Below are 13,785 nucleotides of genomic sequence, written 5' to 3'. Positions count from 1 at the left end.
TAGGGATTTACACGATTCTACTGTTTCCAAAAACGTTAAATTTTTCACATATTATTTTTTTGTTTGTATGTACAATTTAGCGTCAGAGAAACCCAACAAAAACACATCGTTTATAGATGTGTGTTGCGATTTCTCTTACACCATTTTACATATCATTTTTCTTGCTTCATTTTCTTTTCTACATCAATTTGCCAAAAAAGGGGAAAAGTGCTGCTCTCTTTCTCTTTTTTGCTGTATTTATACCAACAATCTTCATGTCCATGATGCATATTATATATCTTCCTTGTGTACATTTTCTTCCGTACGTATTATCGAAATTGAACCACTGTCATGTGTTGGGGGTGTGCCGGTGTTTCTGATGATTTCGAAATCTTCTTCGCCGTCTATCATTTACCAAACACCCGTGTACACATAATAAACCGCCACGAGCAGACGTGTTGCTTTCATGGCTTTCCACTATTTTGCTCTCTAAATGTACATCACTGACTAAATTTTGCTTCCACAGTACGATTAGCGTTTTTGCTTGCTTTTTTTAAATGTTTGTTCACGTTCTACCACCTCTCGCAGTTAGTTCGGAGGATTTGCGCTGACCTATATGCCACCTAACATCTAAAACCCATTATCCTGCATTCTCTTTACTGCCAAAATTTAATTTCATTAAATTTTATTCTTTAAGCTATTTTATAGCTTCTGCATTTGCTTCCGTTTCTCTTGATTTTTCCCTCTTTTTATTTTCTTGTTAAGTTGTACTGGATGATGACGATCAAATCATGCGGGCCCTCGAGCGACGAGAACGTTCAAGCTTCATCCCTTCCGTAGCGCAAGCCACGCAGTCGCCCATCGGTTTCGCGCTGCACGGTGCAAATTTACGCGAGTAAATTTACCTCTATTTACATGAGATTATTCCGTCCTACCTTTTGACGCATGGCCGTCGTCGGGGGGGAAGTGGCTTAATAGCTAATGTTTTAAAGTGCTCGCACTTACTACGCCATTCCTTTTCGCATGCAATCGAATATGTGTTACGTTTTTGTTTGTTTGTTTGTTTGTTTATCAACATTATTTGCTTTCGTTAATTTAGAAGTTCTTTTTTTGCTTGCTTTTTATCATGTTCGCATCATTTCCAAAACGCTTCATTAGCAATTTTGCATTCATTCAATTTTTCCACTCGTTCCATGGCTCATGTTCCATTTGTTCCTTCCTGTCACACGCTTCCGTGTCGTTAATTTTGCCGCCCAAATCTTGTTCTCTCATCTGCTTCCTCGATTGTGTGCATCAAGTTAAAAAAGGGGATATCGCCGTGCAGTGTGTGTTATGCTTTTGTTATGATTTTTAATTTTATCCTTTTGCCAAACCGTTTGCCTTTTTTTCCTTTCTCTCTTTATCATTTCGTCTCTCTGTCTTTCGTCAACTGATGGTGACTTACTTATGTAGATATTCCATAGATACGAGCTTTTAGTGCCAGCCAAAACATGTTTATCGATTCCATCGTGCCAAAACGAAATTTTGACATTTTAGTTTTCTCTCTTCTACTGGGTTTTCTAGCAGCCGTGACATGTAGTTTTGTTTGTCCAAACGATCGTGTTTTTTTCCCTCAGCAAATAATGTGCTTTGCAAAACGAAATCCAAATAATAAAATTGCTTTTGTTCTTCCGAGCTTTTCAACTGTTAATGTTTTGGTTCTCTTTCTTTTTCTGAAAACATATTCCAAACTGCTGTGGATAGTGTGTTGGGTGTTACTCTTTAGATGGGCTGATAGCAGGGGATGTTGTGTGTGTGTTACTACTACACACTGAAAAGATATCTTGTTATATAGTTTCGCCTTGCATGTGCATCTTTAACTGCTGTTTACTGCTGTTTTTGCATCACCTTCCAGACGCGTCGCCGCCTGTCGCTCTACTGTTGCTGTCGTTTACTCTTGCATTGTATTTTATACCTGATTTGTAAATGTCTTTGAAGAAGTACGTAATAATTATTGATTTTGACTATTACGTTGCCTTATTGCTTAAAATCAAGAGCTATTTAAAAATTAACATAAAATGGCGTTTACTGCTAAACGCACTCTATTTCACTATTTCTACAGTACGTGTGGAGGTAGTTGATTTCAGTGTTCATTCTTTTTGTTTTCATTCGTGTTCATATTTCTACGTTATTATTATTATTATTTTATGTGTTTTTCATCCTCTTGTTCTCTCTCTCTCTTGTTCTCTTTCTTTTTTATCTATTTTGCTTTCATTTATGTTCGGCTTACCATTGTTATGTCGCTGGTGTATAGGGGGTTAATGTTTCTTTTTTCTTCTTTAATGTTTCGAGTTTCGTTTCCATGTTTTTGTGTGTTTTTTATGTGTTTTACTTCTTTCTCTCTGTCATATCATCACGACTAATCTTAGTTTTGTTTTTTGTTTTGTTGCTACGCATTTCGCTTTGGAAGAAACCAGTTGTACAGATTGTGTGTGTGTGTAAGTGTGTATGTAAATGGATGAAAAACTCAAAAGAAGTAAAACTTTTACACCATACAATAAAAACGAATAATACCTAGCGGTGTGTGTTGTCGTTAAGACAAGTGTATAAAAACAAAAAGTTCTTTTAATATACGTACGGTGGTGCTGCGCACGGTGAAATGCGACTCAGCGGAAAAAATAGACCCGTTTTCATTGGCAGTTGTCTTTCGTCTGCATGTAAATTGCTTGCAAATATCAAACGTTTGATATCTTTGATTATACCTATAGCTCCTCCTCGTGTTACGTTTTGTTTATAACAGGTTGAGTAAACAGTTTTATAAGGGATAAGGGACAAATGTGCATTCAAAAAATTAAACAGTACAGTTTGTAGCACTAGAAACAGAAACAGGCTATTTGTTTTTAACAAGAAACACAATTCTGCTTGGTGGCAGGCACACGCACCACAACCCGGCGTTAGCGGCGGGGTTGCTGGTGCTGCTGCTGCGTTCAGATTTGTCTTATTGCGGTCGCTTACCCGTGCCCGGGTACTCGTGTGTGCTTAATACAACTATTATCAATACCGGTGATGACCGATCACCGTTTCCTCACTGTGAGACTGTGTTTAACTATATTGATTCTTCTTTAAAAATTGAACTAACGGATTCTATTTCATTGTTAAGCGTTTGACGTCATACTTAAGGGAAGGGTTCCGAGGGAAGCATATTTACTTGTTTCGCGCATATTCTCTTCATGTTCAGTGGGTGTGTCCCAGGAGTTCGGTACGTAAAACTAATTCGCTCGAATGGAAACATAAACACTTGCATCCGCATCACGGCCATACCGTGGTCCAAAACGAAAGCATGAGAAAACTCATCAATCAAAACTCCTTACTAAAGCTATTGTATGTGAAAAAACAAAACTAAAAGAAAAAAAAAAAACACAAAATAAAATTCTCTGTGTGTTATACTACGGTATAATATAGCAAACATTGATAGCATCTTTTCAATTACTGTTTTGCCTCTCTAATGTACCTTCCGGTATTTTCATGTTGCTTCGGTAACTTCGGTTGTTTGTTTATAACAGTAAAAATGGTAGCTCTTTAAAAAAAAACAATACAAATTATACAGAAAATCATGCGGAACTCCACCCATGCTGAAAACGAATGCTCTCGGCGCACATATTTCGTGTTTTGTTCGTTCTTCCGGCTTGGTATTGCTATTACACGTTAAACATATTTGCACCAATTAAACTCTGCAATTACCTTTCTTTTCATCCAATTGTCTAGCTCATGCGTTCGCTTGCCTCTACTTTGTTACGCACATTATGCAAAGGCTCTTATTCACGTGCTCACGGCAACGTTCACATTTTAACTACTTCAGCTGGCACCGTGTGCTCAACACACCTTGTCTTGTCACAAAACACACACGCGACGCTCACATCGAATGTTGTTGCTCTTTGTGTGCGTGTGTGTGCATGTGTTTGTTATGTTTTAACGATTGAGATTGGATTGTTTCATTGTTTCTCTTCCGTGCAAGATCTTCTTCCCGTTTCTCGCGTCCAATTTGCCCAGCACGAGACGAATGCTTCCGTGCCCCGTAAAACCGGAGAACCGAAGCCCGATAGTACGTGTGCTGCACAACTTCGGCTAATAACTTGAAAAGGATTGGTAGAATATGATCACTCTTACTGCAGTGAAAATGGACCAAATGGTCGGTGGTGAAACGAGACGCGTGAAGACTTAAGTATGGGAACGGTATTTTCTTTGATATTGCTGGAGAAGGACATCTAGAGTTTGGGGGACGGGATAAATAGTGGTAACTAAATCAGTAATTGCTATAAAAATGAGATCATTTCAACGGTTCCGTTTATCTATTGTAGTGAGTTGCTGGGTTTGGCGGAGATGATGGCAATGATATGAAATGATAGATACATGCCATTTAAGATGTCGCAGAAAACGAACAAAACAAAAACGCACCTGTATTGTACGATCGGAGGAAGTACTATAACCATTCGTAGAGGAAGTAGTAGCAGTAGTTGCGGAAATATTAGTATTAGTAAGAGTACTGTTTAAACTAGAATCGTCTATTTAATAGGCACCAAGTTTCCATTGCATGTTGTTCCATTAGGTTTGCTCTTCTATTGAAGAATTGGTTGTTGTTGGACAAAAGATCCCCCTGCCTTGGGCCGTGGCCACCACCACTAACCAAAGTGGGTCAGCTACCCCCTCTAGGCGGAAGAATCTTTTCCTTGCATGAATTAATTGTTAATCGCTAGCGCACGATATTTGATTGAGACTCGTGCCAGATTGGTAATGGCTGCTCGAGTAATGCGCGATCGCGCGTCATCGTCTCGTCTCGTCGTCATTGTCAGGCGAAAGGCGTCCACCTGAAAAAGGATTAAATGTCTTTTGCGTCTCACACTGTTCAGCCACACACCTTTGCCACTGCTACCAGCTGCCAGCCAGCCGGGCATTACAGCCTTCCGGCATTGGCCGCCTGACCACTTCTGCCCTTCTTCTTCTTCTTCTTCTTCTTCTTCTTCAAGTACATGTGTGTTGTAATGTGGGTTTTGTAGATTAGGTTTAAATATACTTTCATATATATGCATAGTTAAATATTTCTCATTAAGCTATCGATTTCAACTCTCCTATATCTGATTCCCTATTTCTTTATCAGCAGGTACATGTGTATTATTCATTAAAAAAGTATGCTTTACCTCTCCCACACCCCCTCCCACTTTGCGTTGTTTTGTTGTTCCTTGTTAAATTATATATGATACTATTACAAGATTTAAGATATCCATGTACAATGTTACGGTGTAATGTGTACTTCCAATTTTTCGATCTTCGTACATTCCCCCGTTCAACCCACACACCCCTTATCAAACAACCCCCTATGCCGTTGGGAGAGCGGAGGGAGGGTTCAAGAACTAAACCACTATCCAAAAAGCGAAATGACGAAACAATCGAAATCAAACAATCGGTAATCGTATGAAGCGAGTCGTTCGCCATTTCAAAGGAAATGCAAATCTGATACTAGAGTATATAAAACAACAACCAACAAAAACAACAACAGCAAATACAATTGCCGTGTGTGTGTGTTGCCGTTGGTGTGTTCTATATAGTGAGTTTTAATTAGGAAACAAAACAAGTAAAACATAAACAAAATAGTAAGCTTCTATCATCTATTCTTTTCTATTACTCTACCTTCTTCCTTCCTCTCTTTCTATCTATATGTATGTCGGTAAAGGTTCATCGTTACTGTCTGTGGCTCTGTGTTTGTGTGTTTGTATGTGTATGTGTGTGTATGGGCAACATAAGCAAGATTCATGTTAGTACCCTCTGGTTGGGGTATCCACTTAATCGGGTCTCGTAGAGAGAGAAACGATCCTCCACATTCAAGTTAATTGATGATTAATGACACTTGTGGTGATTGTATTTGCTGAGTTATAGATGTTGCAAAAATTAAAGCATGTCGCTGCTCTGCATGAGCAAACGTGCGTGTGAGGAGGAGGATGAGGTGTGTTCACCTCACCCGTGGAACATCCGTAGTCTGTCGACGAGTTGCCAAATACTGGCAAATTAAAGCTATTGTTGTGTCCGCCATTGCTGGCTTGTTGCAGAGTGGTAAAGAAAATCAATGTTGCAGTTAAAGAGGATGCTAGTTGATTTTGTTTGTTTTTATGAAATCGGGGTTTGGTCAAAGCATATACCCGATGTTAATGGAGGAGCGAAGAAATATAGGTACAAAAATGAAAAATAATTATTGGTTCGAATTCATAAGGCGAGAGAGTACTCTGGTTACTCTTTAGCAGTAAACAAATTGAATTTCAACGTTGCTATTTAAATAAATTGTCTTTGCTATTTAGTTCATATTTCCAGTGTCGGAAGGTTCCAGCAGTTAGTAGGTCCGATGAGTTCCGGGTTTGCTAGATGTGAATTCAAAACTATATATCTGGCGTCCGTTCACTCCAATCAGTGTTCTACCAATCCATTTCAAGTTATTATAGCTTAGCTTTCACCTTCATCTTCATTTCTTGCAAATCGTTTATCGCGTACGTAAACAGGATACGTACGGATGCCTCTTCCCCCGCTTAACTATTCCGATGAGTTGCACCCATCGCACATTGCCCGAGAAACAATCGACCTCATCTCGCAAATGTTTAATTCAGCTGATATTGTTGATACATTCTCTCTTCTAACATCGAGTCCCATATCTGATGTGATCATGCGATCGCTGTTACAGCATATTGTACCATCTTTCATTGGAAGCAGCTACCCCACCAACTGATGCGGCTACTGCTCACCAAACGGCTACGGCTCGTACATTGATGACGCTAATGCTGACGATGGAAATCAAAAAGAAACTCCCTGCTATTCGGCAACACAGGCACAACAGGTGTGTCTCGCTGGTGTGCTGCTCCATCATGGCTGCCGATGTACAGCAGGGAAAGCGGGCGGGCGAGCCCGGCTCTTCCGCGGCCTCCGCACGGTATCGATATCTTTGGATGGCGTTCAAAGGCGAACGGGACTCTGAGGTATGGCTACAAATGCGACAATGCAACAATTCGTTTTTTACTAATGTTATAGGAACAACAAACGGTCCAATTCAGCACGGCCGATCGAGTGACGGATGATCCGCACAACTGGGCCACGGAGGACGGGGTGGGGTGGGGTGGTGAAAGGGGATTTGGAAAACAAAACGTTCCTCGGGGATCAGGTGGGAGAGAGGAGGAAAGAGACAGGACCGGGCAGCAGCAAAAATTCGACGTCCTACAGCGGCGGGGCTTAGCGCACTTAGCTGTGCAGCTGGCTCGGCATGAACTGCGTCTGCTGCTTGTGCTCCCGGGCGATGTGCCTTCTGACCGTGTTGTTGCGGGTGAACGTTCGACTGCAGTACGGGCATGGCACGCGTATTCCCTGATGCCGCTGGCGTATGTGCGCCCGCAGGTTCGTCTCGTAGCCGTACTGCCGGTCGCACAGCGGGCACTGTAGCTTTTTGCCTGGAACGCACAGTAAACCTTCGAATCAGTGAAATCCGTGTCCGCTCTTTCGGGCGCGAAAGCGCAAACGCCGAAATAAAGCACAACAACAACAAAACCCCCGCACCGCCCAAACTTACCATCTGCCGTCGTGACGCTTTCTCGCGGTGTGCTGATCATGCCCAACATGTCGACGGACGGTATCGCCGCCTCCAGCCCGCCCTTCACGTTGATGAAGCCGATCGGTGTCGTCGGTGTGGACGGGGCCGACGATCGGAGCGGGGACTGTATCGGTCGCATTTCCATCTTGACGCGCAGATCTTCCGCGCCAGCCTACAAAGAGCGTCAAAGCAATGTATATTTTGAGGGGAAAGCGCACGGAGGGCAATGCAGCTGCAACACGTACCTCGTTGCCTTCCCGACTTTCGTGTTTCACTTTGTGATCCACCGAGCCGTTGTGATCGTTGCGTTCCTCGCGGTCCATCGTGTTAGACGATACCGGTCCGTTTCCGTGGCCATGGGTTGTGCTGGGACTATGATTTTCGTACCGACTGCAACAACAAGGAAGCACGATTTAGAGCCCATTAATTGTGCATCCCCTTCACTGCTTCCCTTTCGAATCTCGATACTCACTTGGACTGTTGCGGTGAATCCCGATCCGTGTGTATGGTGTCCGCCTCCGTCGGCGTCGCCGATGAGCCACTGCTGGACGGTCGATAGTTTTTGCTGCCACTGACCGGGCTGCCATTTCCTGCGCTTGCCTTCCCGTCCCGCAACACGCTGTCCCGCGTCGCCTCCTGATGCTCGTAGAACGGGCTTCGCAGCGATCGTTTGCGGTTCTCGTACGATCCGGGCAGATAGGACGACGGTTGCAGGTACGGGGAGAAGCTAGAGGCCGGTGTGTTTCCGCCACCGCCGCCTCCTCCTCCGCCACCACCACCTCCACCCACACCTCCACTCTCACCGCCTCGATCATTGCCGCGATTGCCACGATCGTTACCACTGCCCCGATCGGCCCCACTGCCCGCATTGCCCGTGGCACCGCCGGCGCCAGCACCGCCACCACTGCCGTGGCTCGATCCGTTGCCACCGCTGCTGGCACTGCCGACTATGCTGTCGGTTTCCCGCTTCACCGCTCGGTTGATCGATTCCAGCGAGGACGAGAGGCTGTTGCGCTGCTGGCGCCGGATGGCAGGTGATGGCAGATCGTTCGGTGGGCCGTGGAACGGCGACTGTGACGGTTGGCTAGCGTTGGCGCTCGCAAAGCGACCGTGCTCGGTGGTGAGTCCTTTGACCTGTGCAAACACAAATGGCGGGTGTTATTACAGCTTCATCTTCACACCGCAAATCAATGCCGCGCGTGTGTCTTACCTGCAAGTTCTCAGCCGCCTTCAGAAAGCTTTCCAGCGCTTTCTGTGACACATGCACCTCGCCTTTGTACATAAACTCGAGCAGTGCGTGCATGTTATCGGCGGAGGTCGCTTCCAGCATCACGCATATCTGGCCGGTGCCAACCGGGGCCCGCTCGAACAGGTCGGCAAAGTTTTTCGAACATGCCGCTAGTATGACCTTGTGAGCGTTGAATACGGTTCCTGCAAGTACGCAAAAGACAATCGAAAGATCAGTACAAGGAAGTGTTATTCAGAGCATCTTAAGGTTCAATCAAATCAATGTAATTCATATTTAAAACAGTGATACATTTCTAAATAGTCGTAAAAACTGATTGCAGCTGCAACGCAGCCTAGTTTCATACATTCTCATCCATCTTCCCATTTTTCTCGCCACATGGTTTATGTTTGCAACTAGTGGGATGGATGTTGAGGCGCACAAAACCAAGTGTATTTAACATGGCTGGCCCGCTTCACTGACTGACTGACCTATTTTCGGGCGTCTAATCTTGCCACCGCCACACAGACGCGCGCGCGCGCACACACATTATACCGCGCCAGTCTGGTTGCATCGTGTGGCCGCGCAATGCTATCGTGAATTCTAAGAAATTTTACAACCCAGCTTTACACACTACCCTCTTCCATAACCGCCCACTCCCCCTCCACAAACCTCAATGCAGGATTGTTTGTTTCTGTACTTCCAAGAAATGCGACTTAGGCCCATGCATCGGTGGCGAAGGCAGAAAAAAAGCAAGCAAAAAACTTCATCAAAAACACTGGGAACCAGAGGCAGCTCCTCCAAACCAACGCCTCTATAAATAACGCTTAGAACTGGTGGCAGCAACCACAAACACACGCATACACACACACACGCAACGCAACTAACCACACAAGCCCAGTGCATGCAGGCAACGAGGCAGCATGGTTTTCTGATAATGCGGTCATGCGCAAGCGAGAAATTCGGCCTCCGTTTACGATGCGCGCGCTTCCCCTCTTGCCCTTCCGACATCGCGCCGAATTTTGATGGCGCAGTTATGTGTGTGTGCACGCACCAGAATGCATTCGATTTCCGACCTAATTCTGGGAGGGTGTTTATACGTTTGGTGCCGCTTCCCAGTGCAAGGTGGTTGTGGGATAGGGAAGTGGATGGGGTCTGAAGCGCGAAGCATCGCAGGAGACCTTGAAACTGAGCACCCCAAAATGTGATACGGTAAGGGGGGGGGGCCTTGCCGATGACATCATCATCAACATCAACGGCACAATCATTGTTGCATGAAGGCATGGGGGAATGTGTATTGGTGCAGCGCGCATTGGAAGCAGCCGTTTGAAAACGGTTGGTAGTGCGGAGCAGATGGCGCCATGTCACTGTGAAACATAATACATAACAGTAACATTCTTAGCTTGGAATGTGGGAAAAATATGATTTCCGGAACTTTGATTTACAATAACTCATTTTTTGCTTTATTTGTTCATTGCTTTTTTTACTATTTAGTTTTTCCTTATTTGTTCATTTGTGTTCGTTTTATTGTTGCTTTTTTATTGTTCTTTATTTCTTATAAATTGTCTCTGTTTAGACTTATTTTGACGCTCTTAGTTTCATGCTATTTATTTTTGTACATCTATAAGATGTTTCTCGTGAGTAAAGAGTCCTTACGTTTAATTTGATTTTTCAAAATCGACTTTTCCGACTTTCGAACAAGAACAGGTAATATGTTTTATTAAACAAGTAAAACAAATATTTAAAATATTCAAATAGTTCAAAAAGCCTGAGATTCCAAGTGTAGTATTTGTGGTCAATGGGGCCCTTCACGATTCTAGTTTGTTTTTTGCATGGAGTTTGAAAGTTGGAGGCTGAAATCATGTAAACACTCCATACAAAACACAAAACACAAAAAAAACTAGCCTGCAATTTTCAGTCTAGATTATTCTACCCTCAAAGCTAGAATTAGATTCGAGTACCTGCTCGAAAACACGGTGTTGTTTACATTTACCCCAAGGTGCATTAAAGAGATCACGTGGTGGAATCTAGAATCAAAGTGTATGTAGTCCAGGTGGTCTCATAGTATGTTTTTTAAAACCCAAATTTGAATATCACTTTTTAACAGGATGGGTGAACACTTTTGTTCAAATAAGCTTTTTGGAGGTTTGACGAATTCAGAAAACATTCTTAAAATCTTCATTCAGAAGCAGAAGCGATAAAAATCAGCCTTCTAAATTCATACCCCTTAAGATAAGCCCACCTGAATCTTATACCCACTTAGAAAGTTGCTCAAAAACTGCTATACAATGCAAACAGCTGACAGGCTGAAATTTCAGCCTACGATCTTACAACGGAAAGGGCCCCAATATTGCACTTTATAAGTATGATAAGTTATAAATAAAATTGAAGCTTTTTAAAGAATATTACAACAAATAACATCCAAATACCTGTTATTGTACAGAATATTGTTCAGAATGATTCACATTCATCATAAGGTTGTGAAAAGTGCATCATAAAACTGTTGAAACACATTGGAACCATTCCGAAATAGCTACGATTGTAGCATAAACCCGTGCCCCCGCTTGCGTCACAGTGCTTTTCATTCAGCGAAACGCATCTACAGCAGAGGCGACTACCGCAGTACCTCATAAAAGTGCTTGTTTACATACATAGCCTGTTGGAGCTGTGCGTTTGGACACAAGACTGCAAGAGCCGAGGAGTTTGTGCGTTTGATGCAACTTGTTAAACATAACACACACACACACACACACACACACACACACACACACACACACACACACACACACACACACACACACACACACACACACACACACACACACACACACACACACACACACACACACACACACACACACACACCGAGGGAGAAGGGTTTCGCCACACTCGTCGCTCCTGTTCATCTCCTCTCCAAGATGTCCGCTCCAACACCCCCAATGACCAGTGAAAGTGTTTTTTCTTCCTGCTTCACAGCTTCGAACAGAGCAGGCACTCATTTCTGGTGGTTCGTGCATTGGTACGACTTACCAATCTTGGGGCCAACCTACAGATGAGCGACCCCCAAATCTTCGTCCTTTTTTTCGTATTGCGCACTGTGTGGTGTACACAGCACCACCGCAAACACATACGAACTGGCCGGGAATAGTCGTTGAAACCATTATGTAGGGCAATGCATTGAGCAAAGACCTTCCCTTCCGTTCCCTTGTGTGTGCGTGCGTCACCGTGCGTGTTGCATCGCTCGCGCAAAAGTAGGTCACGCACATTTCAAAGTGTGTGGGTCCGCCCATAAAGAAACCCGGGCTGCTATATGCTGCACTCCGCGTCCGTTCTAAACACTCTCCTCCATCGCACTCTCTTGCGTAGTTCGGGTTCTTAATCGCTGCAATGCGCAACGCATCACAAACGCACATGAAATAGAGTTTCTATCTTCCATTCTGTCTCCTTCTCGTACACATAAACACACACACGTATGTTTGGGGAATTGCTTCACTACGGCAGCTTCGCAATTCGGGTAACTCGGGAGAGGGTATGCTTGCTTTATGCTGCAGTTGGCGCGGACGCATGTTGGGCATATAAACAACGCAGTGTAAGCCACACAACGCACACAACACGCACGACGAAATAAAGCATTTTAAAAAGTGTGAAAAATATGTGTCACGCACAAACAAACGGTCCTCCCTCGGTTTCGGTGCGAGGGACAGAGCAGAGCGAGAGGTTGGACATTTGACGACAACGATGCCCACTTCACATACTCCGCTGTACTTCTCTTCCCTCACATGAGCTGTCTCCTTCTCTCTCTATCTCTATCTGAAGGTGTGTGTAACATTCCCAGTCTAATGATTCAAACCGATTCTGGCGCTTTGTCGTTTCCGTACGGTCAACATAAGAGAAAAAACTCAACATTTAAAGAGCACGCACTAAGACAAACAAAACCGTTACCTACCGCCCACTGCCAGCTCCCAGCTTCATGTCACTTCACCATCACACTGGCATCACGATTTGGAGGCAACAAGGCCCCAAATATCGCGTCGATTGCGTGTACGCACGACACGAATGCACACACATGGCGCAATGTGCTAGTAGTTGATGCGTGTATGCGCAGGGAAGACACACAGAGAGGGTGCAATACACGGCTTTAATGCATTCCTGGTTATATGCTGCATTTCTATGCATCATGCATGTGGGATGGTTGTTCGTGGTGTGGTACGTTGTTCGTCATGGTTTCAACAGATCAGAGTAAATAAATCAAGGCGATCAAATGGTTTCGAGAGTCATAACGAGCACATGGTGTAACAGAAAAAGGGTCAAATGTAATCAATTTCTCCTAAGAATGTCTTCATTATAGGTTGGTCAAGCTTTCGGCTTCATATTCTTATTTAGTAAAACCTTTCTGGTTGTGATGATTAGGACTTAGGTTAGGCTCAAATGGGCTTGGTTGTCTGTAACTAATAGATTTACCCCCAGCAAGATAGTCAGTCTTATTCATACAAAGACGACGCAGACATTGTAAAATCTGAGACTTCATTTCCCCCGAATTTTTGAACCCAAGACTTCAATTATCTCTCAATCAAAGGCATTGCAGACATTGTAAACTCCGAGACTACATCTCACCAGGGGTGTTTCGGAGATGCTGCGAACATCTTAGACCTTCTTCTATTCGATGTAACGTCCTACGAGAACATGCCGGTCTATACAGGCTTTCGAAGATTTATTCAATACTACGCATCCGGATAGTAAGTCATTGCTACGGGGGGATGATCCATTTAAGGATAGAACCCATGACGGGCATGTTATTGAGACATGCGAGTTGACGACTTTACCACAGGACTGCCGTCTGGACGTCGTGCCCCTTACCGTACAAGACTTATTTCATTTTTGACTCTAATGAACCTATTTAAATTTTGAATATATACTCAAGACATTCTTGATCCTGCCGTGAAGATGCTCCGAAGGATTTTCTTCTTAATATAGAAGAGAA

At 43.8% G+C, this 13,785-nt stretch overlaps 1 protein-coding gene across 3 annotated transcripts in view; it reads right to left on the bottom strand.

Annotated features, from left to right (window-relative positions):
- Positions 1-1,081: 1,081 nt before the first annotated feature.
- LOC1279925 (zinc finger protein chinmo) overlaps positions 1,082-13,785 on the bottom strand; it is a 106,599-nt gene continuing 93,895 nt past the window's right edge. The window contains exons 4-8 of one of the 3 annotated variants that reach the window (XM_061654114.1): positions 8,790-9,010; positions 8,052-8,713; positions 7,825-7,969; positions 7,559-7,751; positions 1,082-7,457 (exon numbers count right to left, since the gene is read on the bottom strand). In XM_061654114.1, the coding sequence (XP_061510098.1) occupies positions 7,234-7,457; positions 7,559-7,751; positions 7,825-7,969; positions 8,052-8,713; positions 8,790-9,010 (1,445 nt within the window). In that variant the 3' untranslated portion in view covers positions 1,082-7,233. Of the gene's footprint in view, positions 7,752-7,824; positions 7,970-8,051; positions 8,714-8,789; positions 9,011-13,785 lie in introns of all 3 variants that reach the window. The other 2 variants (XM_061654116.1, XM_061654113.1) reach the window with 2 other exon arrangements.

The sequence above is a fragment of the Anopheles gambiae genome, chromosome 3 (genome assembly GCF_943734735.2).
Source record: "Anopheles gambiae chromosome 3, idAnoGambNW_F1_1, whole genome shotgun sequence".
NCBI classification, from domain to species: domain Eukaryota; kingdom Metazoa; phylum Arthropoda; class Insecta; order Diptera; family Culicidae; genus Anopheles; species Anopheles gambiae.
The sequence above is the reverse complement of the archived record's forward strand: the minus strand, read 5'-3'. Positions and strand labels throughout refer to the sequence as shown.